This window comes from Oenanthe melanoleuca, chromosome Z (assembly GCF_029582105.1).
Source record: "Oenanthe melanoleuca isolate GR-GAL-2019-014 chromosome Z, OMel1.0, whole genome shotgun sequence".
Taxonomy (NCBI): Eukaryota; Metazoa; Chordata; class Aves; order Passeriformes; family Muscicapidae; genus Oenanthe; species Oenanthe melanoleuca.
In genome coordinates this window covers 64,884,789-64,906,026 of record NC_079362.1, presented here as the reverse complement: position 1 = coordinate 64,906,026, position 21,238 = coordinate 64,884,789, and the positions used below count along the sequence as shown (strand labels likewise).

The 21,238-nt window shown below is 36.8% G+C and overlaps 2 protein-coding genes across 7 annotated transcripts in view; one reads left to right on the top strand and one right to left on the bottom strand.

Annotated features, from left to right (window-relative positions):
- Positions 1 to 21,238, top strand: part of NIPBL (NIPBL cohesin loading factor) — a 146,917-nt gene that overhangs the window by 8,774 nt on the left and 116,905 nt on the right. For 5 of the 6 annotated variants that reach the window (XM_056513204.1, XM_056513201.1, XM_056513203.1 and 2 more), the window contains exon 1: positions 1,357 to 2,285. The gene's annotated coding sequence lies outside the window, so the exon portion shown is untranslated. Of the gene's footprint in view, positions 1 to 730; positions 839 to 1,356; positions 2,286 to 21,238 lie in introns of those variants that run through there. The other variant, XM_056513199.1, reaches the window with a different exon arrangement.
- Positions 287 to 7,832, bottom strand: LOC130265493 (protein PRRC2A-like). Its single transcript, XM_056514594.1, has 5 exons — positions 7,812 to 7,832; positions 4,130 to 4,320; positions 2,476 to 2,596; positions 1,857 to 2,369; positions 287 to 1,760 (listed from the first exon to the last, which is right to left on the bottom strand). Exons 1-5 carry the CDS (start codon positions 7,830 to 7,832, stop codon positions 1,362 to 1,364), a joined length of 1,245 nt encoding a protein of 414 aa, XP_056370569.1. The 3' UTR covers positions 287 to 1,361.

The window sequence follows — 21,238 nt, the reverse complement described above, 5'->3', positions numbered from 1 at the left end:
AATAATTATTTAAATAGATTACTAAAACCACAGAAGACTCCATCAACCTGAATCGTTAACAATCACTTAAGAGTAGATTGAAATAGTATTCCTGAGCTTTGTAATTTTAGAATTACATTTTCCTGGGAATTCATAGATGTATAAGTACACATATATATGGTACGTGAACTCCAGATAGGTAGTTCATTAAGTTATGCTTTATTTCCAAGAGAATGTAAATAGTTTTCCTCTTGAGTTACAGAGTTGCAATGTATTAAGTGCAAAGACTTAAGGACACACTTCATTTGCAACACCAATTATTTCCCTTTATTTCAAATTGATAACTTCAAGTTATAAATGCATAAACCATCATAGGATTGGGACCTTTTATATTAACCTAGAACAAAGGTAATACATTTTTTTCAGAACCCAGTTAACTCTGTCCCTGTTAATATGTGCCATTAGATAATAGTATTTCCGCTACTGAATTACCATATTTTCCAGTGCTGTCTTCATTTCTGTACTTTTAAACAAAAACACATACACTTATAAATCAAACTTTGATTCATCCAAAATTACGAATTTTGTAGTAGTTTAAGCTTGAGAGAGGCATTTGAAATCCGTATTAAAGACAGAGCACTATTCAAAAAATCCTAAGCATTGGAGAGATCCAGGTGCACTGGTGCAAGATTTTATCCTTTGTGCAAGTAACATTCATCCAGAGCTGAAAGGGTGTGTTTATATGTCACAGGGTATTTACAGCTGAGTCCAGCTGATTCCTGAAGTCGACAGAAAAGCAGTGCTTCCTCTAGAAATGAAAGGATTTTTGTCCAAGTACTGAGCAGCAAAACGACATTAAGTGAGTACTAAAAGACATAATTAATTAATGGGATATATAAATGATTCTTCATTATGATCCTGTGCTATGATTATTCAGTTTTACCTGTACAGAGGAACACCAGAAAGTCTTTCAGATTAGAACATGCTCTTTCTCCAAACGCTCCTTCACAACACACAATTAAAATATTTCCAGTAAATCTGGTGGCGGTGGAGCCTCAACCTCCAGCGAAGGACGTTTCACCTGAACATCAGTATTTTCCCCAGTGCTCATCCAAAAAGCCCGTTTTTGAAAGCCACTCCCGCTCCGTATGTCCATCTGGAAATCCCTCTCCCCGGCAATGCATTGAGCAGCGGGTGTTTCGGTTCCTGCGGCGCGGCCTCTCACATCCACAGAGAAAGGGCATGAGCGGCGACAGTAACTCCAGCGAGTGTCCCACCCGCAGGGGTGCCGCCTTTGAGGGTTTAGTTTAAGGCCCCTTTCCAAGTCTGCCTCCTGCGAGGCAGCATTTTTGCAGTCCTCCTCCTCGTCCTCCCTACCACGCTTAAGGAGGACAAAAAATAAACACTAAAACGTCTATTCTTTTTCCAACGGTTCCTTCTTCATAAATCCTCAGCGCAGGCTTAAGCGTAAACTTCGGTCTCGTTCCGCGCACCAAAAGGCAGGAGGAAGGGGGGGAAACGAAAAGAAGAAAAAAAAAATAGAAGTCGTGCCGCAGCCGGAGGGGTGTGGAAAGGAGAGGAACTAGGCAGGAACTAGGAGAGGCTCTGTGAGGAGAGGCGAGGCAAGGGAGCCCCTCCAGCTGCAGCGGCGGAAGCGGCGCTGCTGGAGCGAGGGAGCAACCGGGCGAGGAGGAGGCAGTGAGGGAAGGGGGAGGTTGCTGGTGTTTGGCGCCGGTGGAGGGAGTCATTCCTGCCGCTGCACTTCCGGTCGGCATTTTGTTCTGAGAGGGAGCGAGAGAGACACACATAAGATCCTTCCCCCTCCTCCTCCTCCTCGCCCTTCTCTCCCCCTGCCCCCCCGCTCGGTACCGACTCACCGTGCCCAAGCCGCCCCTCCCCGCCCTCCTGCGCTCGCACTCTCGGAGGGAGCGGCTGCGGCGGCGGCCCCTTGGCAGCGCTGCCCCTCGGCCACCCTCCGCTCTCCCCGGCTCGGAGCGCGGCTCGGAACCGGTTCGGCGCGGAGCGGCCCGGCCCGTGTTGATGTTGTGAAGCAGGCTCAGGTGGAAGGGATTTGCCTCGGCCGCACACCCCCCGGCTCTACATGTTCGCTGCACTGAGGAGGAGACGGAAGAGGAGCCAGCCCCCCTCCCGGCCCGGATTATTGTTGTTATATTATCTCCCCTCCTCCTCCTGCTCGGCGGCGGCGGCGGCGGCCCAGCGGCGGCGGCTCCTCTGAGGAGGGAGGGGGGCGGATTTCTCTCCCCCTCTCTCGGATTCTCGTTGGATTCAGACGCCGATTTGCTCAGGTAATCCCCCCTCCTTGTCTCCCCTTCCCCTCCCTGCCCTCTCCAGCAGCGGGCCGGGCCTCTCAGCCCAGCGGCCCAGCGCTGCTAGGAGCATAGGGGATTAGCTGTTATCCGGGGTAGAGGGGCGTAAGTGGCAACCGGAGGTGTTTATTTCGCAGCCCCCCTTCCTGCTCGGTCGGGTCTGGCGGACGAGGTTGGTTCGTGCCGGGCTGCCGGGAGGCCCAGGCCCGGCGGAGGGCGCAGGCCCGCCGGCCAGCGCCTTTACTCCAGCTCGGGGATTAGAAAGGCGAAGCGGCTGCTCAGTGACAGGCCTCAACCCGAAAAGAGCAGGAGGAGGAGGAAACAATACAATTAGTCGCAAATGTGCGCTGATCCTTTGCCATATTTACAACTTCACCTAGGGTAAGGAAGGAGGGTCCCAGCGCAGACAGCCCTCTGAAATTGGCCGGGAGTGAGTGGAGGCATAGGGGAGAAGAGAAAATGTAAATACTCAGGAACAAAAATACTCCTTCTCTTTGCTCTTACCTTATTCTTCTAAACAAGTGTGTTCGGAGCATTCAAAAGTTTAAATGCGTTTGGTTTTATAATCTGCAGACGTTTAATTTCTAAATAACATTATTGATCAGTATGTTAATGACTTAGTATATTTATAGCATAAAATAGTGCTTGAAGGATGATTGACACAACACAGACACCTGCAGACCCAGGAAATACAGATAGGCAGGCATATTGTATCAGGTACTCCACACAATTTTGGTGTCTGTGTGCTGTATACATTATATGAATATATGTTAAAAGAAGAAATACCATTTTCTGCTTCAAACAAATAGAAAACAGGCAAGGGATCATGTGCAAAATGCTGCATTTATGACATTTGAGGGACCAAGTTGAAGATGAGATCTTAACCAAAGTACTTGAGAATCAAATATAAATTTATTGAAGTGAAATGTGAGGAATGCTTAAAAAGTGTCATCTTTTCTTGTCGGGCTGTATAACTTTGAGATCCTGAGGTTGCTATTGGCTGTTTGTATCCATGATATTTGAATATGTAATTAGGTGTCATTTTTACAGGTCAAATGTGTTTTGAAAATGACTGTTTATTAGTCTCAGGTCTTTATAAGTAAATGGTAGCTGATTTACAACAAGGTAAATCTTGGACTTATAAGTGGTAGAGTTGTAAGTGTTGCTAAAAAACTCAGGCACATTTAAACAAACACCCTGCGAACTTATAAAAATACTTTTACAGAAATTACATAGTTGTAGGAAATTCAGATTCAAAATAAAGATTCAAAGTTTTCATCCTTGTAGAAAGGAATTTTGTTAGATGCAAACGATTATTGATATTACATAATTTGTTAAATTTTCAGCAGGTTTTTTAGTTGTTCAGGTAGGTTTGTTGTTGTAATACATGGCTATTGTATCTTATAGAGTAACTTTCTGGTGCATTGTGTTCAGAGTCTTGTAAATAAAACTGTACCTCCCGCATGCCCTGATACATGTTTAAAAGGGTGAAGTTAATATAGCTGTCACGTAGAAGGCGTGTTTTTAATGCTGTAAATCCGTGTAGTAGTCAGTAGCGTGTCCGTGATTTGTATTGGTCAGGGAGCAGTTTGAATTTTAAAAAGCCAGAAGATCCTGCTGAGCCCCAATCCCGGCCTCCCTTCCTCCCACTAATCTCCCATTCCTGTCTTTGTGCTGCCTGGTCCTGTTAGACACTGTTTGCAACAGGGCCTCAGGCCTACGTGCGTGGAGAGGAACCATTTACAGTTCGAAAAAGCAGCCTTTTTATTTTTAAACTTTGTGAAATGCAGAGGGAGCCACTAGTTGTCTCTAACTGTCCCCACCTCGGTGTGTAACAGCGGAATTGCTGTTTGCTTTTGCCCTGTAGCGTTCGTGGAGACCGAGTGTAACTCTGCTTCACAGGAAAGAAAGGACTGTGCAGAAGTAGTTGTAGTTCTTGGGTAGTTTTCATCATCAGGAAGCGACAATTGCAGCCGTAGCGTTTCTTTCGTCTCTGTTTCAGGCAGCTGCCGTTCTAAGAATGTGTTTGTTAAGCTAACAGTAGTGAATTTTTCTGACTGATTTTTCATTTAAGGAGGTTTGTTTTAAATATTCTACATATGAGCAGGAAATGTGCTGCTGTAGTTACACAGTTCCTGTCAAGTTTATCGTGCCAGGTTTGTGTGGTTGTGTTTACAGCACTCTTCTTTTCTGGTGGGTTGTTTTTTTTTTTGTTTTTTGTTTTTTTGTTTTTTTGTTTTTTTTTTTTTTTTGTTTTGTTTTTTTTTTTTTGTTTTTTTTGTTTTTTGTTTTGTTTAGTTTTTTTTGGTTTTGTTTTTTTGGGTTTTTTTTGTTTGTTTTTTTTTTTTTTAATTGGAGATGCACTTTTCTGGAATGAAAAATACGTGTATTTATAAAGGGAAATTTAAGATGTTGTCTATTTTTATTTGCAATTAATTTTTTGGATTTGTTCTTATGAGCCATATGTGGCTAATCTTGAATTAGTTGTTTGATCACAGTTTATATAATTTTTCAGAAGTATTTAAAGTTAAAATATTTATAAGAGGACTTATATTTCTTTTGGGTTGCATGTTTTAGCATATTTAAGAATGTGTATTGTGCGCTTGCATGAAGCAGGCCTGTGGCACTTTCATATTACTTTTTCCTTGATGTTAGGAGCTTCTGCTAGTCCAGTGTTTATCACAACAGCTAGCTGCTTAATGACAATGTATTAAATTTGATGTTATAGAAATACAAAATTCATTATTCTCAAGATGTTAGTTATAACTATTATTTTATCAAAAGAAGGAAAATGCTTCTTTCTGCATTTTATTTTGTACTTTTGCCTGCTTTGTACATTTTAAATTTATTTCTTCTGTATGGGTTGGCTTTTTCTCTCAACTTCTTGAACATTTTACCTGAAGTTATTCCAACAAAAATCTCTTCCTGAAGTCTTTTGCTGTTGATTCAAGCTGGTTTTATTTAAAAATCAAGACATAGGAACAGGCATGGCAGCAAAATAATAATTTGTAAAAAAATGCAATGTTTAAGTTTTGACTTAGAAGCAGCAGACAGGATCAGAGAAGCAACATTACATACCTAAGCCCTTTTAAAGATCCTTTTTCTACTTAAGAGGAGAAGTTCCCTGTGAAACCTTATGTTTGAGACTCCATGTACATAAATGTTCATACAACTCTTCTTGCAGAATCAAGGCCATAAATTGTGATTTCCTTAGGACAGAAGCTTTTTGTTTGTGTTGTTGTGTTAGTGCGATTATTAAGGTAATATGACTTTAATCCTAAGTATTTCATGTGTACAGCCCACTACAGTATAAATAAACTGTATTTTGAAGGATACTGGGTGAAGAATATGAATTGATTTGGGCTAGAGATCCTATTCCTATTTTTATATGTTCAGTGGAAACTGGACTTTTATGTCTGTTATATTACAAAGTGTTAAACTGATCATATCAAATTTATATTAATATTTCATTAAAATTGCACAAGACATGTGAAGTTTCTGGGTAATTGATGTAACTAGAGAAAAAAAAAATGTACTTCTATCCTGAATACCTAGACCTAGGAAAGAAATGAAGTCTTCAAATTTACAACTTTATGATTTCTAGAAATTATGTTGGAGGAGCGTGTAATATTAATGAATGTGTGTAATTTGGATGACAACTATGGGCATATTAATCAGAAAAATATGAATAGTGATAGCTTTAGTATTTGTTGGCTGCTAGGTGTGAGGTGGGTCATCCTGCATTAGGGTAGCTATTTAGTATCTATCACAAAACACTAGGAATATATAACATTTGAAAGAATGGCCATTTCAGTATTATACACTTATATTTCATCTTGTTTTTCATTTGCCTTTATTAGAAGTACTTCAGGTTAGGTAAGCTTCTGATTTTGAAACAACAGTAATGAGCACTCAGTGGCAGAGAGATACTTGTAAGGAAATGCTTGAAATTGGTTATACCTATGTATTTTTGCTAATAACTCTGTACAATAATGATCCCTTTTAAAAATAAAAAGGAAGTATTCTTGAAGTTAAGAATACAAGTGTTTAACAATTGCAAAGTCCTTAATATAATTAATCTACACTGGTGTTTTTATTTTCTTTGTATGGCAAACATACTTCTTAGTAGCTGATCCTGACCCCCAAAGTAGGTGTGAAAGAAATGCTTTATATTGACATGTATGACGCCGCATGAGTAAGGAAATTGCGTTTGAGGAGATTGTGCGAGAATTGTCATTTGTATTTCATTTCCTGTCACTACTGTGAACCATGGGAAATCTCCCCAGCAAAAGGGTGGGAAGAAAGGATTTTGGCCCAACTGTATGTGGAAATTAAAAGGGATTCCAGTCAGACTGAACATGATTGTTGATACTGTATTTTAAGGTGATTACGTGGTCTACACAAATAACTTCAAAAGAATTTAAATATTCAAGACTGGTTTTCATGTTGAAGTAATAAAAAATTCTCGAAAAAGTTAATTTTATGGCCTTTATTTGTATCAGTTTTAAGTGTAAGCAATCAGAGATCTCAGATTATTTTTATATGAGCAGATAATTATTTTTTTCATTTTATTGCTGTGGCTTGATTTGAAGCACTTTGATTTTTGTAGCAGTGTGTATGTGCAGACATGCAGTGTGTTTTAGAGGAGCAGTGGCAGAAAGCCCTAGGCAGAAAAATGAGGGAGTGCTGTAAGGAAACAACAGACTGAGGATCTGAGCTTTTAACTGTGCTACAGTATTCAACCCTACCCTCGCAGCCTCAGTTCAGTGCCTCATGCAATGCATGGGAAATGCCAGCTGACCACTATACTCTTACAACCTAGTTTATATACATATCATTCAGTGTCTGGCCTGCTGCCTTATTACCTGCTGTGTACACCCCAGTCCTTCAGGAAGGCCGAAGTGTTTTCATATTTTACTTTGTAGAGTGATCTCAAAATAGGGTGCTTTGCAGATGTCATAGAGCTTTGTTTTTGCACATCTGTAAAATATTTCTTCAATTTTATTGGTGAAAGACTGAAACATAATCAAAATAGTGAATCTTAAAAGGTTATAAATCTTATCTACTGTGACATGCTTTACTCTTCAGATTTTTAGTTATTTTACAACACTCAGGAAGTTCATAGAATTGTTTTTGTTGGCCTTATTTTTGATCATATGCGTTCTACACTTCAACCTTTTAGGCTCATTGTTTCTCCTCCTGAATAGAATGGGTTTTCACTAAGGCCTTAAACATCTGTTAAATTTCAAGTCTTTTGATCATGTCAACAGTTGGAAAAAAACAAACTTCTTGTCTGAAGAACCTAAAAAATGAATCACTATCTGCCTCTTAAAGTTTGAAGAGAGAAGGATTAGATGATAACTAGAATACCTGAAGTGTTAAATGTTGTGGCTACAATATTGAATACAGAGATACAAAACGTTACTGTTACTCTCTAGGATTTCTGTTGAAAGATGTAGAAAACTTTGGGTTGGGATTCTTGGGAGTAGAACTCTGGATCTTGACCTGATAATTGTTGCGCTTCATGTAGGGTGCTTTGAATGCCCACCTCTGCACCCAGTGGTCAGACCATTGGGATGTCAGTCAGTTGTCAGGCTCCTCTAAGACTATTAGTGAAGCAAGGTTGTTCTGAGGTGTAATAAGTGCTTTCTTAGCCAGAAAATTGCTTCCGAGATGTAGGAAGTCCAGGACCAAATGCATAATAGTATCAGGCACAGAAGCTCTTGAACTTTTTTCTTCCCCTATGGCTTTTTGTATCATGCTCAAAGCATGGCTTAGGGGCTGTGAGTACATTATGGAACTGGCAGAATAAGTAGCACTTTAGTCTTATTAACTTTTTTCCTTTCTGTCATTACTTGCGAAGGTTTTCTGTAAGAGTACATTTGTAGAGGTTTTTTCTTAGTTTGTTTTGATTTTTTTCAAGAGTTGATTTTCATAAATGTCAGTTTTTGGCAAAAGATGTCTTGAATGTGAGACTTCACAGTGAATTGGTTTTATTAACTCTGTTTTATTCAAATTCCTTAGTAGGAAAGTGTTATGTTCCACATAAGGTACCTCCTTTTACTTTGTAAGTTTGTGTTCCATGACATATATGTCACGTGCTGTATATAGGGCAGTGATCCTGTGAATAATAAGCAATGGTATACAATCATTAAATCAATGACTATCACAATGCACAAGGAACTAAAATATAGGTATAAGCAACCATAATTCTGACATTTCTTAATACTTCAATGCTCATTTCTTAATACTTCAATGCTTGTTTTTGTAGTACTTAGCTTTTCTCTCTTTTCTTTCCCTCAAGCTCACTGAATAATAGACATATGTCTGTGATAATGCAGTCTATATCTCTCATGTTTGAACTTAGTCTTTCATTTATGTTAACCTCAGAAAGGATGAAGTTGCAAATACTCTGTCTCTGAAATTTTGTTTTCAAGTCTTATGACTTAATAAGACTGTCCACATTCCTTTCACGTTATTTTCCATTCAGATATGTTGCTTTCTCTTTTTCTTCAGGTGTGCTTTCTGGATAGGAAGAAGAATTTGAGGGTCCTCACCAGCTGTGTATAGCAGCTGACTTTAAAAAAGTGCTGCAGAAAAAAACCTGCTTTTTGTAGTCTAGAAAGCTGGAAAAGTTTTGATGAGATCCTAATAAGACTGTGGTGAGAGCATATGGGGAGTTTTTTGCGAACATCTAAAATCTTTGATTTTTTTTTTTAACTTTGTTGTGTTTTTTTTTTCCTGAAGGGAAAATTTAAAATCTGCTTGGTGATACATTTATTCAGTTTCTAGCTAAAACTAAATAATTGCTTTTTACTGTGTGGATGCTAAATTTCCTTTTTTAAACTTCTTTTGAAATAATGGAAAATGGATTTTTTTTTTTTTTTTAGCATGCTCAGTAATGGTTGGCTCTTCCTGTCAGTTTCCTTTAAAAACTCATGTTGAGACATAACCTGTAACATAGCACAACTTAATTTATCCCGTTAAAATTTGGCAGTTACAAGGATTTGAAGCATTGTTTAACAGAGTTACTAGCTGACTTTAAGAATGCATATTTCTCCTTGGATGTAGGTAGGACTGGTTCTCCTCTCAGTTTCCTGATTACTGATGTACTATTTAAAGGCTTTTTTTTTTTTTTACTTCTGACTTTTACTTCTGACTTTGCCAAACTTCAGTCATTTGGGCCAAAATCTACTATGTTGATTGAATGCCGTTTATTGACTTATTCTTTGAATAGTGTTTGAAGTGAACATAGTTCACTGGCTTCTAAGGGTTGTGATAGAGGAAAAAAATGTTTAAAAATTATTCCTGACCTTTTTTTCAAGCAGTTGGAGCACTGCTGTTCTTTCTTGGGAAAAGGAGTTTAGAATTTCATTGTGAGATGACTTTTTATGTTAAGAATGTGTCTTTTATTGCCATTTGAAAAGCTTTTGAAAAATTGGGCAAATTGTTAGTGCCTAAAAAATTAACTGACTTCCCTGATTGTTGGCACTACTGTTGAAAAATTTTGTGTGCAGAACAGTTTTCCTGAAAAGTTCTAAGCAATGAGATAAATGTACAAACTCTTAGTTTTATGGTGTCCATTCTCTGCTTATCCACAATTCAGATTAATTTGAGTATGTAAAAGTGAAATTGAAGATGGATGGAAAGGTGAGCATATGGAGAAGAGCAGTGGACTGGAGCTGGACTTCCACGAATGGGGAGGAATGAAGTTTGAAGAGGAGGAATTGGGAGAAAGCAGGAGCTTTGAAGTTCTTATGGAACAGGGCCACTCTTTAAGATGATCAGCATATTACCTATGAACACAGTCTGAGAGAATTGGGATTGCTCAGCCTGAAGAAAAGAAGGCTCTGGAGAGAGACTTCATAGCACCTTTCAGTACCTAAGTGAGGCATTTGGCAAAAGCTGGAGAGGGATCTTTTATAAGGGCATGTAGTGCTAGGACAGCAGGGAATGACTTTAAGATGACAGAAGGAAGGTTTAGATTAGGTCTTAGGAAGGAATTTTTTAGTGTGAGAGTGGTGAGACACTTAACATGTTGCCCAGAGAAAGTGTAGCTCTCCCATCCCTAGAGATGTTCAAGGCCAGGTTGGATGGGGTTAGTGGAAGGTGTATTTATCAATGGCAGGGAGGATGACCTTTAAGGCTCCTTCCAACCCAGATTCATTCTATTGTTCTATGAAATAATGACTGAACTGTAGTGACTGGAAAAAAGAGCTGGTGGGGCAGCCCTTAAGAAAGATAAAGGAAGAGCTGTGAAACAGTTTTATCAAGAAGCCAAGGCAAAAAAATGATACTGTGGATTTGCTGGTACAGTCAAGGAAAGTAGTTCAGGGATGAGAATGGATGGGAAGTGTGTTCTGAGGGAGGCCAGAGAGGGGAAGGAGAAGAAATTGCCAAAGAACCCAGAAGTACAAAACAAGGATTGGCTGGGCAAAGAAGCATTATTTCACACAGAGGAATTCATTGTTTGAATTGTCTTTTTTTTTTTTTTTTTTTTTTTTTTTTTTCCCCTAAACTGAGAAAATTACTTAGGAAAAAAAAAGCTAAGAAACATGGACTACTTATTGTACGAGCAAATAATAGGAGATCTTACAGTTCAGATTACCTTTGTAGGTATGTGTGTCACCTTTGTGAGTGCATTGTGATACTCTTAAGTCTGTCATCCCTTTTTCACTGCCATGGATGTCTGTTTCACTGATTGTATAAAATAAATTGAATTGTCTTTTTAAATTTTTTTTATAATGCTACAGATTATATGGATGTCTCACAAGTATTTACCTTAGATATTGTTGATTCTGCCTTGGGGAAGGGGATAAACTCCTGAGATTGCTTTCAGTCCTGTCTTTTATGATTAAACATTTTGATTTCTCTTTGGTGTTCAGTGTGTAGCCTTTCGCCTGAATTGTTTCATGTCCTGAAGCCCTGCTCCAGAGACAGAAGTCTCAATTTCCTCATAGGCTTTTCTGTGGCCCATACTGGAATAATATAATTCTACCACCAAGTTTCACAAATGTTTATTTTTAAAATGTTTTTGAGGGTTGTATGTAATCACATAAGTTGAGTACTGAGATGAAGAAGTTGGCCTTTATTATCTTTGGAAGTCTAACTGGAACAAATGTAGAACTTTAATTTTAAATTAACTGGCTCCTTTTTTTGCATCATGATTTGTATGGTAATAGTGGGACAGATTTTGTTAATTTTGGTTACAAATATGACTAATCAGTTCTTGTTCAAATTAGGCTTTGGAGCCTACAGGATAAAAGGAACACAGAAATATTTACCATTGGTAATAAAAATAGAATGAGATTCCCAAGTGTGATGTTTTTCTGTTTCCTGCTATCTAATCTGAAGACTCTTTCGTATTTTCTTTGTTTTCACTTGGACTTGAACTGTCTTGTGTACAACAGACCTTACAGCCTTACAAATAGCCTCTGATTCTTTTCCAGAGCAGATTCCTCCTGTAAGCTGGAGGAAGATTGGGCCTGGGGGTGGCAGAGAAGTGTTACACAATTACATAATCCAAGGACTGTGTCAGAATTCTTGGAGGCAAGAGACATTAATTAACTTTTGATTGACTTTGCAAAGACTTTCAGCCTGGGGGTGTGGGATTTCCTATAAAAGTCTAGGAACTGTTGAATCGATACTCAAGAAAAGTAATGTTTTAGTATTTGTTGATATCAGCTTTTCAGTGCTGAGTGCTCTGCTTCAGAGGATGTTTTTAAAGTCATGCCTGTAATATTTTCAATTACAGGAGTTTTAAAATACAGCTATGCATTTAGTGGGTCTCATTTCTAAGCATTGTCTTGTAAAATAGCTGTCAGAGTGCAATAAGTAAAATTTTCAATCTTGATTTCTATATCATAAAAAGGAATTGGAGTGAGATCAAAAAGGGACCTTGTTGTGATGTTGTTGCTGAAAAGGTCAACCCTTGAATGTCAGTCAAAAGTTTGAGATGAGATGCAAAATGGAACTCAGCTCCTGTGGTTCTAAGTAAGGGATCTGTATTGGTTAGTTGATAGAAAACACTGGAGATATTTTTACAACCTGGAGTTCAGTTGGAATTACTGTATTTGAAAACCATATTCTCTCCTTCAGTTTTTTTCTTTGCACTGTGATGTAGTACTCCTTCAGCAGGAGGATAAGAGAATGGTCCCCTCCCAATAAAATACAGAGCCAGTCAAAGACACTGAGAGACAGTGACTGCATGTTTGAATGTCCTGCTACTGAGGAGGATTTCAGAATTGGGCTCATATCTCAAGTAAGTGTTCAGTCTCTGTCCTTCTGAGACTTTGAATGAAGTGTTGGAGGCAGTGGCTAGTACACAGTGCCAAGTAATCAGTTTTCTATGTTAGGTGTGTTCAAAGCATGTGTATGACTGGACTTTCTCACTCTGCAGCTCTTGCCCAGACTTAGGTGTAAAACAGGTATTGAGCTGCTTAGTTCTGACATATGCTGGAGGAAGGTTGTAGGTGAACTTCTCTGGTGATAAGTTAGGTGAATAATGGCTTAGAGAGCTGTAGGAACACACTGTGCACTGTACAGCCGCTATTGTAAAAGATTATTTGGAGTTATGACTCGGCATATTTACTCACTGGAGTAATTCCCTCTGGCATTCTATCTAGCATGATGTAAAATTTAGTCATGTTATTTGCAAAAATAGATAATTTATTTTTACCATGGAATATAATTAAAATATTAGAGGAATTGAAATAAAAATTGAATTCTTTAAAGACTGTTTTGTCTGTAATTCGCTAAATATCATTACATGAAATAGCCATCATACTGCTGGAAAGTAAACATTATCAGTTTTCACATCATACTATAATTGTAGCCTGTAACCTGGAGAAAGAATAATGGGAATAATTTATTTAATTTAGTGCCGTATTAAATGCTTGCCTTAAATTAGTGGTCTCCAGAATAGGAATTTTCTCTTTTTTTCTGGTGAATGTTAGCATTTATTCCTGTCAAATCTTTTTTCCGGATTCAAAGTACACATACGATGTCATAGAATTAAGGAAATTCCTAATCACGCCTTGATAAACAATTAGTGAAGTCTTATAACAGGCTCTGTAAATGGACTTCTGAGAATTCAACAGAAGTCCTGATAATCTGAAGTTATTGCATGCTCAGTTACAATGAATGTTCAATTGTTTATATGTAGCATGTAGCAAGTGCACATAACTTGGGTTAATTTAAACCTGGTTCATTACTGGCTAAGGAAAGTTGGATTAATTTGCATTTTTCATGGGCATTATGTACAATTATTGAAAGCCAGCTGATGCACAGTTAAGTAGTGAATGTAATGTACTTGGACTAATCAGCTTGCCCAAGTGTGGCTGACACTCTGTAGCCCTATGTAAAATTTGGGAGACATCAGTATTTGTCTGAAACAAAAACACATAAGGTCTACTATCTGCGCCTATTTCTTGATACAGGTGTAAATTGGAATGAGAGTTTTGGGAAGAACAAATAAAATGAATGAAATCCTCATTGTGAAATACACAAATTTTGAAATTGAGATAGAAGATATCATAAAGCTAGTTATAGATAGAGCAGATAATTATTTTAAACCAGAACAGAAACATTGTTTTTATGATGATGCTTACATGCTTATACTATTTTGTAACAAGTCAAAAATTAGAAAAACTTTACGTAACTTTATTTTTAAAGGTGACCCTATAGAATAAGCATCAGTTACTGAAGACATTAAACTTGCTGTACAGACTGTGAAAGTTTTGTTTGCAAAATGACAGTTACCTTGATAGGAAGTATTCACTTTAGTTTCATGTGCATGATTATGATTTATAAATATTCTGTAAATCAAGTTACATGCAGGTTCATTAATAAATAATGCTTTAAAATTATACTTTTGCAAATGGATTATTTTCAGTGGATTTACATGGGTACGATTACTTAAAATTGTTATCAGCGTATTTGCTTCCTTAAATAAGAAATAACAAGGACCTTAATGTTACGGTATTCACATATAATAAAATATTTATTTCATGAACTTATTATAGTAGTAAGTGGTGGGTTCACACAAAACAAATAGCTCTTGTTTTCTTTGCATAACATGATAAATTTTAGGTGAGATTTGCCCATTAAGACTAACAATAGCTTTGTGATCCTTTTGTAGTTACTTAGTATCATTCTATGGTTAATTTGTTTTTTTCATAATTATTGTTACATGTTTCATGGATCTTTGTAAGTTAAAGCTGTTTATATTTTGGGGGAATGAGGTGGGAGTGGGTTGTGGTCTGGAGTGCTAATTGCTGAAATGTAGTGGTGGCCTCCCAGCTGTGATTGCTTTGCAGTAACTATCTGAACTTTGAACATATTTAATAAAAATCATAGTTTAATTAATTCAGCACTCATTGAGCTTACACACTTATCAGTGGTGTGTTAATTAGCTTCAGATAACTTGAAAGTTTTTATATATTTATATAAATATATATGCATATACATACATATATACATGTGTAAAAAGCTTATGTATTTGTTTGGGTAATAACTCAGATACTGTTCACTGAAAAAAACAGAGTTGTCTTTGAGAATTTACCTTAAAATCTTTTAGAAATAAGTACCTACTTGACAGTTATTGTGTTAGAAAATGTAGAAGAGAATGTTTGTTGTGAGTAAACAGTAGGAATAATTAGCAGTGGGGGGAGCTCAAGTTCCTTGTAATATGAATCTGGAAGACACAAATGTAAGTGAATGTTGAATTATGTGAGATAGGGGTTCAGTACTATACAGAATACTACTTTCAGTATAAATTTGTGTCTCAGACACTAGTATTATCATATGTGCCAAAGCATGCAGACAATAATGTCAAACATTTGGCCTGGGAAGGCCACTTGTGGTTCTGCAGGCTCTTAATTTATGATCTCTCAATGGCAACTGTTAAAGAGAAAAAAGGATTATGAATTGAGATGTGTCTGTCCCACAGTCATGTTCTGCAAGTTTAATGTGAGGAGTTTGTTTCTGGAGATAAAAAAACGTGTTTATGCAGGAACAGATCTTTACCTTGCTGCTAAGGTGCCCTACTCTCAGTTGTATGTTTAATCACAGAGATTGGTAAGTTAATTACTCTATTGGGAAACAGGACAAAAAACTCAGTAGTTTATGGCCTGGACAAGTGACTACCAATGATTATTGTGCTTGTCTGTATAGGTGCCTTGACATCCAAAATAAGAATGAAAGACTATTAGCTACTCCTTATTCCTAATTTAGTGTGTGTATATGTCAGTCTTGATGCAAATCTAAGGTATTTGAGGCCTGGTCCATTTGAAATGCTTCTGGTTTCTCTTCAGATGACATATGAGTGAAATTAGATGGGTATCATCCTTAATTTCTGATGCTTCTGAATTGTGAGAATATTCCCAAAAAGATATGTAGCTTCTGTGTCTCCTCTGTGTTAAAACAACTTTCAGTTTGGAAAAGAAGCAAACAGATTCTAGCAAAGCTGTGGAGAATTGAGAAAAAAATTCCAAAATGATCTTGTGACTTGAGAAATAATGTTTCACAGGAAAAGAATGGAGCTATCTTTCTAAAAGGTGCGAGTTATCAACTGCATCTCAGGAAAGACTGCAAAGATCAACCTTAGTCTTCCCTGCCAGTATATATTTGTAGCAGTGCTGTGGTTAACATCTTACTTTGTATATACTTATTTTCATTCATCTGATTTATGAACAGCAAACAGCTATAACTGTATTTGTCTTACAAGAGAATGAATTGAAAAAGCATAGCACACTTATTTTAGGATATTTTAAAATGTTTAGTTTTAAAGTAATTAGAAGATACAATGGTAATAATTCAGTTTTATGAAAGTTTAATATTTTTTTCAAGATAGGTACATTACTTACTTGTACTTTAAAATCCACTGCCTTCCTAGAAAAAGGGAAAATGTAATTGCAAATTATTGTGGTTCAACAGGTTATAAAAATAAAGCTCTCAGCGTCCAATTGTGTGACTTCTATTAAAAAATTAAGCATGACTTACTAATCTAGTCTTCACTTTATTTATTAATTTGATCATCTGCATGGTCAATTGTGATTATCTGTGTATTTGTAATATATGGGCCACAGTTCACCTTTACCTTAGCAACAGCTGGAAGAATAGTGCTGTCTAGTTAAAAGTTTTGTATTAAAGCCTCAGTGTAATTGAGTGCTGTAATTAGGCTTCTCTTCTACAGTGGCAAGCTTCAAATCTTTAAGAAGAGACGATTGTTGTTTAGAATGAAGTACATGGAGAATAAAGTACATACAAGATAAAGAGGAACATTCGTGAGTTGTCAGGGATGGAAGTATTCTGTGTGGATTTTTCAGGTCACAAGTGTGACCCTTTGAGGTCTAATTGAACGTTCATGAAGGAGTTCTTGAGCTTTCCCCATATGCCCACAACACAGTCAACTGTGCAGCCCAGAACTTGGAACTGTGTCCCTGGCCTAAGACATACTTCTTTTATGTTAGTGCATCAGTTTAGAGATTAATTTTTAGCAGTTATATGATCTAGTGAGGACTTTCTCTCTGTATGGAATGTACAGTTTTTCATGAGACTCTGCTCCAAAGCAAAACAGAAACAGTGTATGGCATCTCTGGTTTTTGGAAATATTGCATCAATAAAAATCCTTAGTCTGACATTTGAAAACAACATATGATATTTGTGGGGAAAATTTGAATCAAAATGTAGTAGAGCTGCAATTGTAGAATGTAAATCAAGTGTTTTATTTTAGAAATACTGTAATGTTTTAAAGCTGAAACAACTAAGTTCTGTTATTTTAAATTAAAGTTGATTTAAATGGAAATATTTTCTAAGACGTGTCCACTTTGAGATATGACAGTTTTTAGTGAAGTGTTCTAATTTAAAAAATTCTCATTGAGTTAAATGGATAGGTGTTTAGGAAGAGCATAAATTTTTCCTCTCTAGTCACTGAAGGTGTAAGAAGTGGAATTTTCACCAGTTTGTCCCCCCTGCACTGTATTTATAGGGTTCTCATATGCTGTAATATAATCTGAATAATGTCCTAAAACTTCTGGCAATTAAACTACTCCTGTTTCTACACATGTATAAGTTAGTAGCTGTAGAACATCTTCCAGTTTCATATGCTTCTTGCTTTTCCAGTTATTTTCTAGATCCTAGTGTGGTTCACTTCAGAGAGCCTTAGACAGCTTTGATCTCGTGGATTATTTAAAATGTTTGATGTATAGGCAGGTTTATTAAGATACTGCAGGAGGTTCCAAGGACTTCAGGAGAAGATTCAGTTGCCTTGGCACAAGCATGATTTTTTTTTTACCGGATGTGGTTTTGGAAAGTACAAGACACAGAGAGTTAAGGTGGCTGTGGTTCAGTTTGTTATCTCTGATCCATAACCCTGCTTACTATAGTTTTTTTGGTCAGGTTCATATGACAGGACGATTGTAATATGAACATCTGTTGTTTTTCAGCTCTCCATTTTTGAGAGTGCTACATTTAAGTTTCCCTAAGCTAAAAAAAGTACTCCAGATGCAATGATTATATTAAGACCAGCTAGGTAAACTATGGTAATCAGTGAAGTTTAACTGAATTTACTAATTTCCTGTGCTTTAAAATTAGTGGTTTTATTATATGAGTTTAACAGTGTAGTACTAGGGAAGCATAAAGACTGTAAATCCAAGTTTTTATGGATGGTGCGAAATTAAATCTCTTTTTTCAGAGCAAGGAAGTTTATTAGGAGTGACCATGCTTAGTCAGTGCACACCCTGTCCTAAATTATAGAATAGGTACTTTGTTTATCTGAACAGTGATGCTTTTTTCAGAATAGGTAGTGTAGAAGCATTGCAATTACTGACATTAAATGAGTCTGTTAAACTAGTTTATTCAGAGCTGTTGAGCTGTAGTGAGAAATAGTTCATGTATGTAGCTATGATCTTCTGACTCTCCAAAACTGGAAAAATAAAGAAAAATGCTTTTATTCAAAATTGGTGGATGAAACCTCTTTATCAAGTTTTATTTACTTTTTATGGCAAGAGCCTCCTTAACACTGCAATTTAATTTGAATCTATGAAAAGGACACTTTTTAAAAAAAGATTAAATATCTGTGATAATCCTTTGCCTGCAGTCATTACGTATTGACTGGAGAGTCCTTTCTGGATTACACCTCTCCCTTCACATGTTTTGTGTTTGAGGTGAAAAATACAGTTTTGCATTAGTTTTAAATCATGTTGCCAAATAGATTGTCATATGCAGAAGTTTAACTGTGAAAAACATAAATGAAATTTGAAATCCTCTAATAATTTTCTCATTTTACAGTAGTTCTTTTCTTAGACCTCATTTTGATATTGCTTGTCCAGCCTCCCTTGTAACTACAGTTTTAATTTTTTGAAACTAAAAGAGTTTTTAATTTAGGTGCTGTTTCTAGGAAGTATTACTGGCTAGAAATTTTTATGATTGGCTTGATATCATTAGTCTTGTTTGCATTATCTGAGTGTGTGTCTGTATATAATACAAAGAGAGCTAACAAATGTATAGTTTGAAAACCAGTTTGAATACCAGGCAGAAAAAACCCCAGGCAGTCAAACTGCAACTCTTAACAAAAAATGTATTGATTCCTTAAAATCAGCCTTTCAGAATATTTGATTATTTCACTATTATGATGTCAGTTGCCTTTCAGTCTATTTTCTGAAACAATGGAGGACATGCATTACTGTGTTGGAAATCACTTTACTATTTTTCATAAAGATTTGTCTATTCTACTAAATGTATGAAACCAGTGAGAGATGTTAATATTAATGGTAATCACTCTTCTCTGTACTTGAAGTTATCTCTGTGTATAGTTTCTCAGCTTTTCAAGTTCTTAGCTTGAAGAGTGTGCAAAACATGGTATAATAATGTGGTATGACTAAAAAAGGGGGAGAAAAAGCTTTTTAAAGGCTTTGCAACTTTTAAATTTTCCAGTACATTCAGCAGAATCTTCCTGGCTAGTCAGGTGTCATACCCAGCTTCGAATCACAGAATTATTTTGGTTGGAAAAGGCCTCCTAGATGGAGACCAATTGTAGATCATTGAGTTCAACCATTCCACATTTACACAGCTTGTGCTTTTTGACTCTTGAAATTGTGTGAATTATTAATTAATTGTTAAATAAATTACTAAGAAACAGATTGTTAAGAAACACCTTTTCTAACTACTGCTTGTGAGATCTTTGTTGCATTGTAGCAGAAATGTTGTTCAGTAAGAAAATTTTTTTGAGGTTAACCTCTAGGATAGCAATACACTGTTTTGACATGCAAACTGATATTTTAAGGAATGTGTTATTACATTCTATTGGTTAGGCTTTCCTTTTGCATTTGACTTTGGATTTTCTGTGTGCTAAATAGGTCTCATTGAATTCCTGTGTAAGGTTATATCTTTTAAAAAGATATAGTTAAGGGCTGAAAATAACTACATGCAGTTTAATGGTCAGATGCCTCTCCCTGATCACCAGATCTTATATCGATCAGGTGTGTCTGCCTACCACCCTTTAAAACTCCAGACAACTTTCTGCTCCTTTACAGGCCAGTGAGCACATCTATAGGATCCATACAATTTCCTGAGAAATATTGCTATTGAAGCGCAAACTGTCCTTGCCCCTTCATTGAAGTACTACTTAATTTCTAGTATTTACTAGTGCTGTTGTTTGTGACTCATGAATCATCTTGGGTCATTAAGCTTTTTGAAGAGGATTACTTGACAGTGTTAGAGCTGGTGCCAAAATATTCCTGAGGTTTTACAGGGAAGATGTTATGCTTTAGAAGGAAGGCCTGTATGCTTAATTTGGAGTTTCGAGGTCAGTCTGTCCACAGAATATAATTCAAGTTAGAGATCTTGCTTTTAATATCTGAAATAAGAACCTGTATAAAATTAGCCATTTTCAGTGAACAGTGAGGATTAAATTGAAAATATGCCATATATTCTTCTGTATAACATTGTGTGATGGATTAAATATCTACATATATACACAGAAGTTTCAGACCTCAACTTTAAGTTGTCTTCAGTCACTTTATTCAGTACCTTCAGTACCAAAACCACCTTCAAAGAACTGTTAGGGTTTACTTGGCAAATGAAGTTCAGGTGGAGTTTGACTTGGGTTCTCCAGAGAGCAACATGGGTAATTCTTCTACAGTATAAAAATAGAAGCCATGATAATTTTGCTGACTTTCCAGTCTGCTATCGTAGTAATTTGGTTAAGTCTTAGGTGTTTTTTTCTAAAGTAGTACCAGTGCAAATGGCCAGAGGTTGCCAGGGTTGTTATGCTGCAGTGGTGTAGTGTAAGGTAAAGTTTCATGGATTGTCCCAAACAATATGATAGAAATTCTTCAATGACCTTGATGTGTTTTAGTTACCATATGTTTTCATTTTAATGTGGTTATACTATATGGTTTTATGGTTTTATTTTATATATATATGTATGTGTATATATATATAATCAGCTATGTGGGGACAGTCATGGCGTTGGACAGGTGCTGAACATTGGGATTTGAATATTTGAAGTGACCAATTTCCCCATACAGACTAACTTTTGATAAGATGGTAGAAACAGGTGAAACAAATTACCTGCATTGGGTCACAGGGTAGTCTCGGGAGTAGCTGGAGGTCGGAGTTATTTCATCAGAATAGTTTTCATCATTGATGATAAAGCTGCTATGACCTTTCTGTCTTTGTTTGGGTTTGGTTTCTTTACTTAGCGGGGTTGTTCATTTTTGTTTTTCTTTGTAGTTTTTTGCCCCTATATGTCTGGGCTCAGGTATACATCTCAGGTTTAAATTATTACTCTAATATTTAAGAATTTGGAAATATTGATAGATGGAACAGAAGAATTCACTCTATCTATGCTCTCAAACATTACTCTGTCCTTTACTCTCCAGTGCTTCCACCAACACTGACATTGATGTACTGTATTGGTAGTGTGCTGT

Excerpts from the sequence above, each read along its gene's own strand:
- LOC130265493 (XM_056514594.1), bottom strand. The coding sequence starts at position 7,832 with ATGAAGCGCAACAATTATCAG. Across the intron at positions 2,597-4,129 it reads TTCCGCTGTTACACACCGAG|GCCTGTCACTGAGCAGCCGC; the intron begins GTGGGGACAGTT and ends TTTCGGGTTGAG. Across the intron at positions 1,761-1,856 it reads GGAGGGGCGGCTTGGGCACG|AACAAAATGCCGACCGGAAG; the intron begins GTGAGTCGGTAC and ends GCTCCCTCTCAG.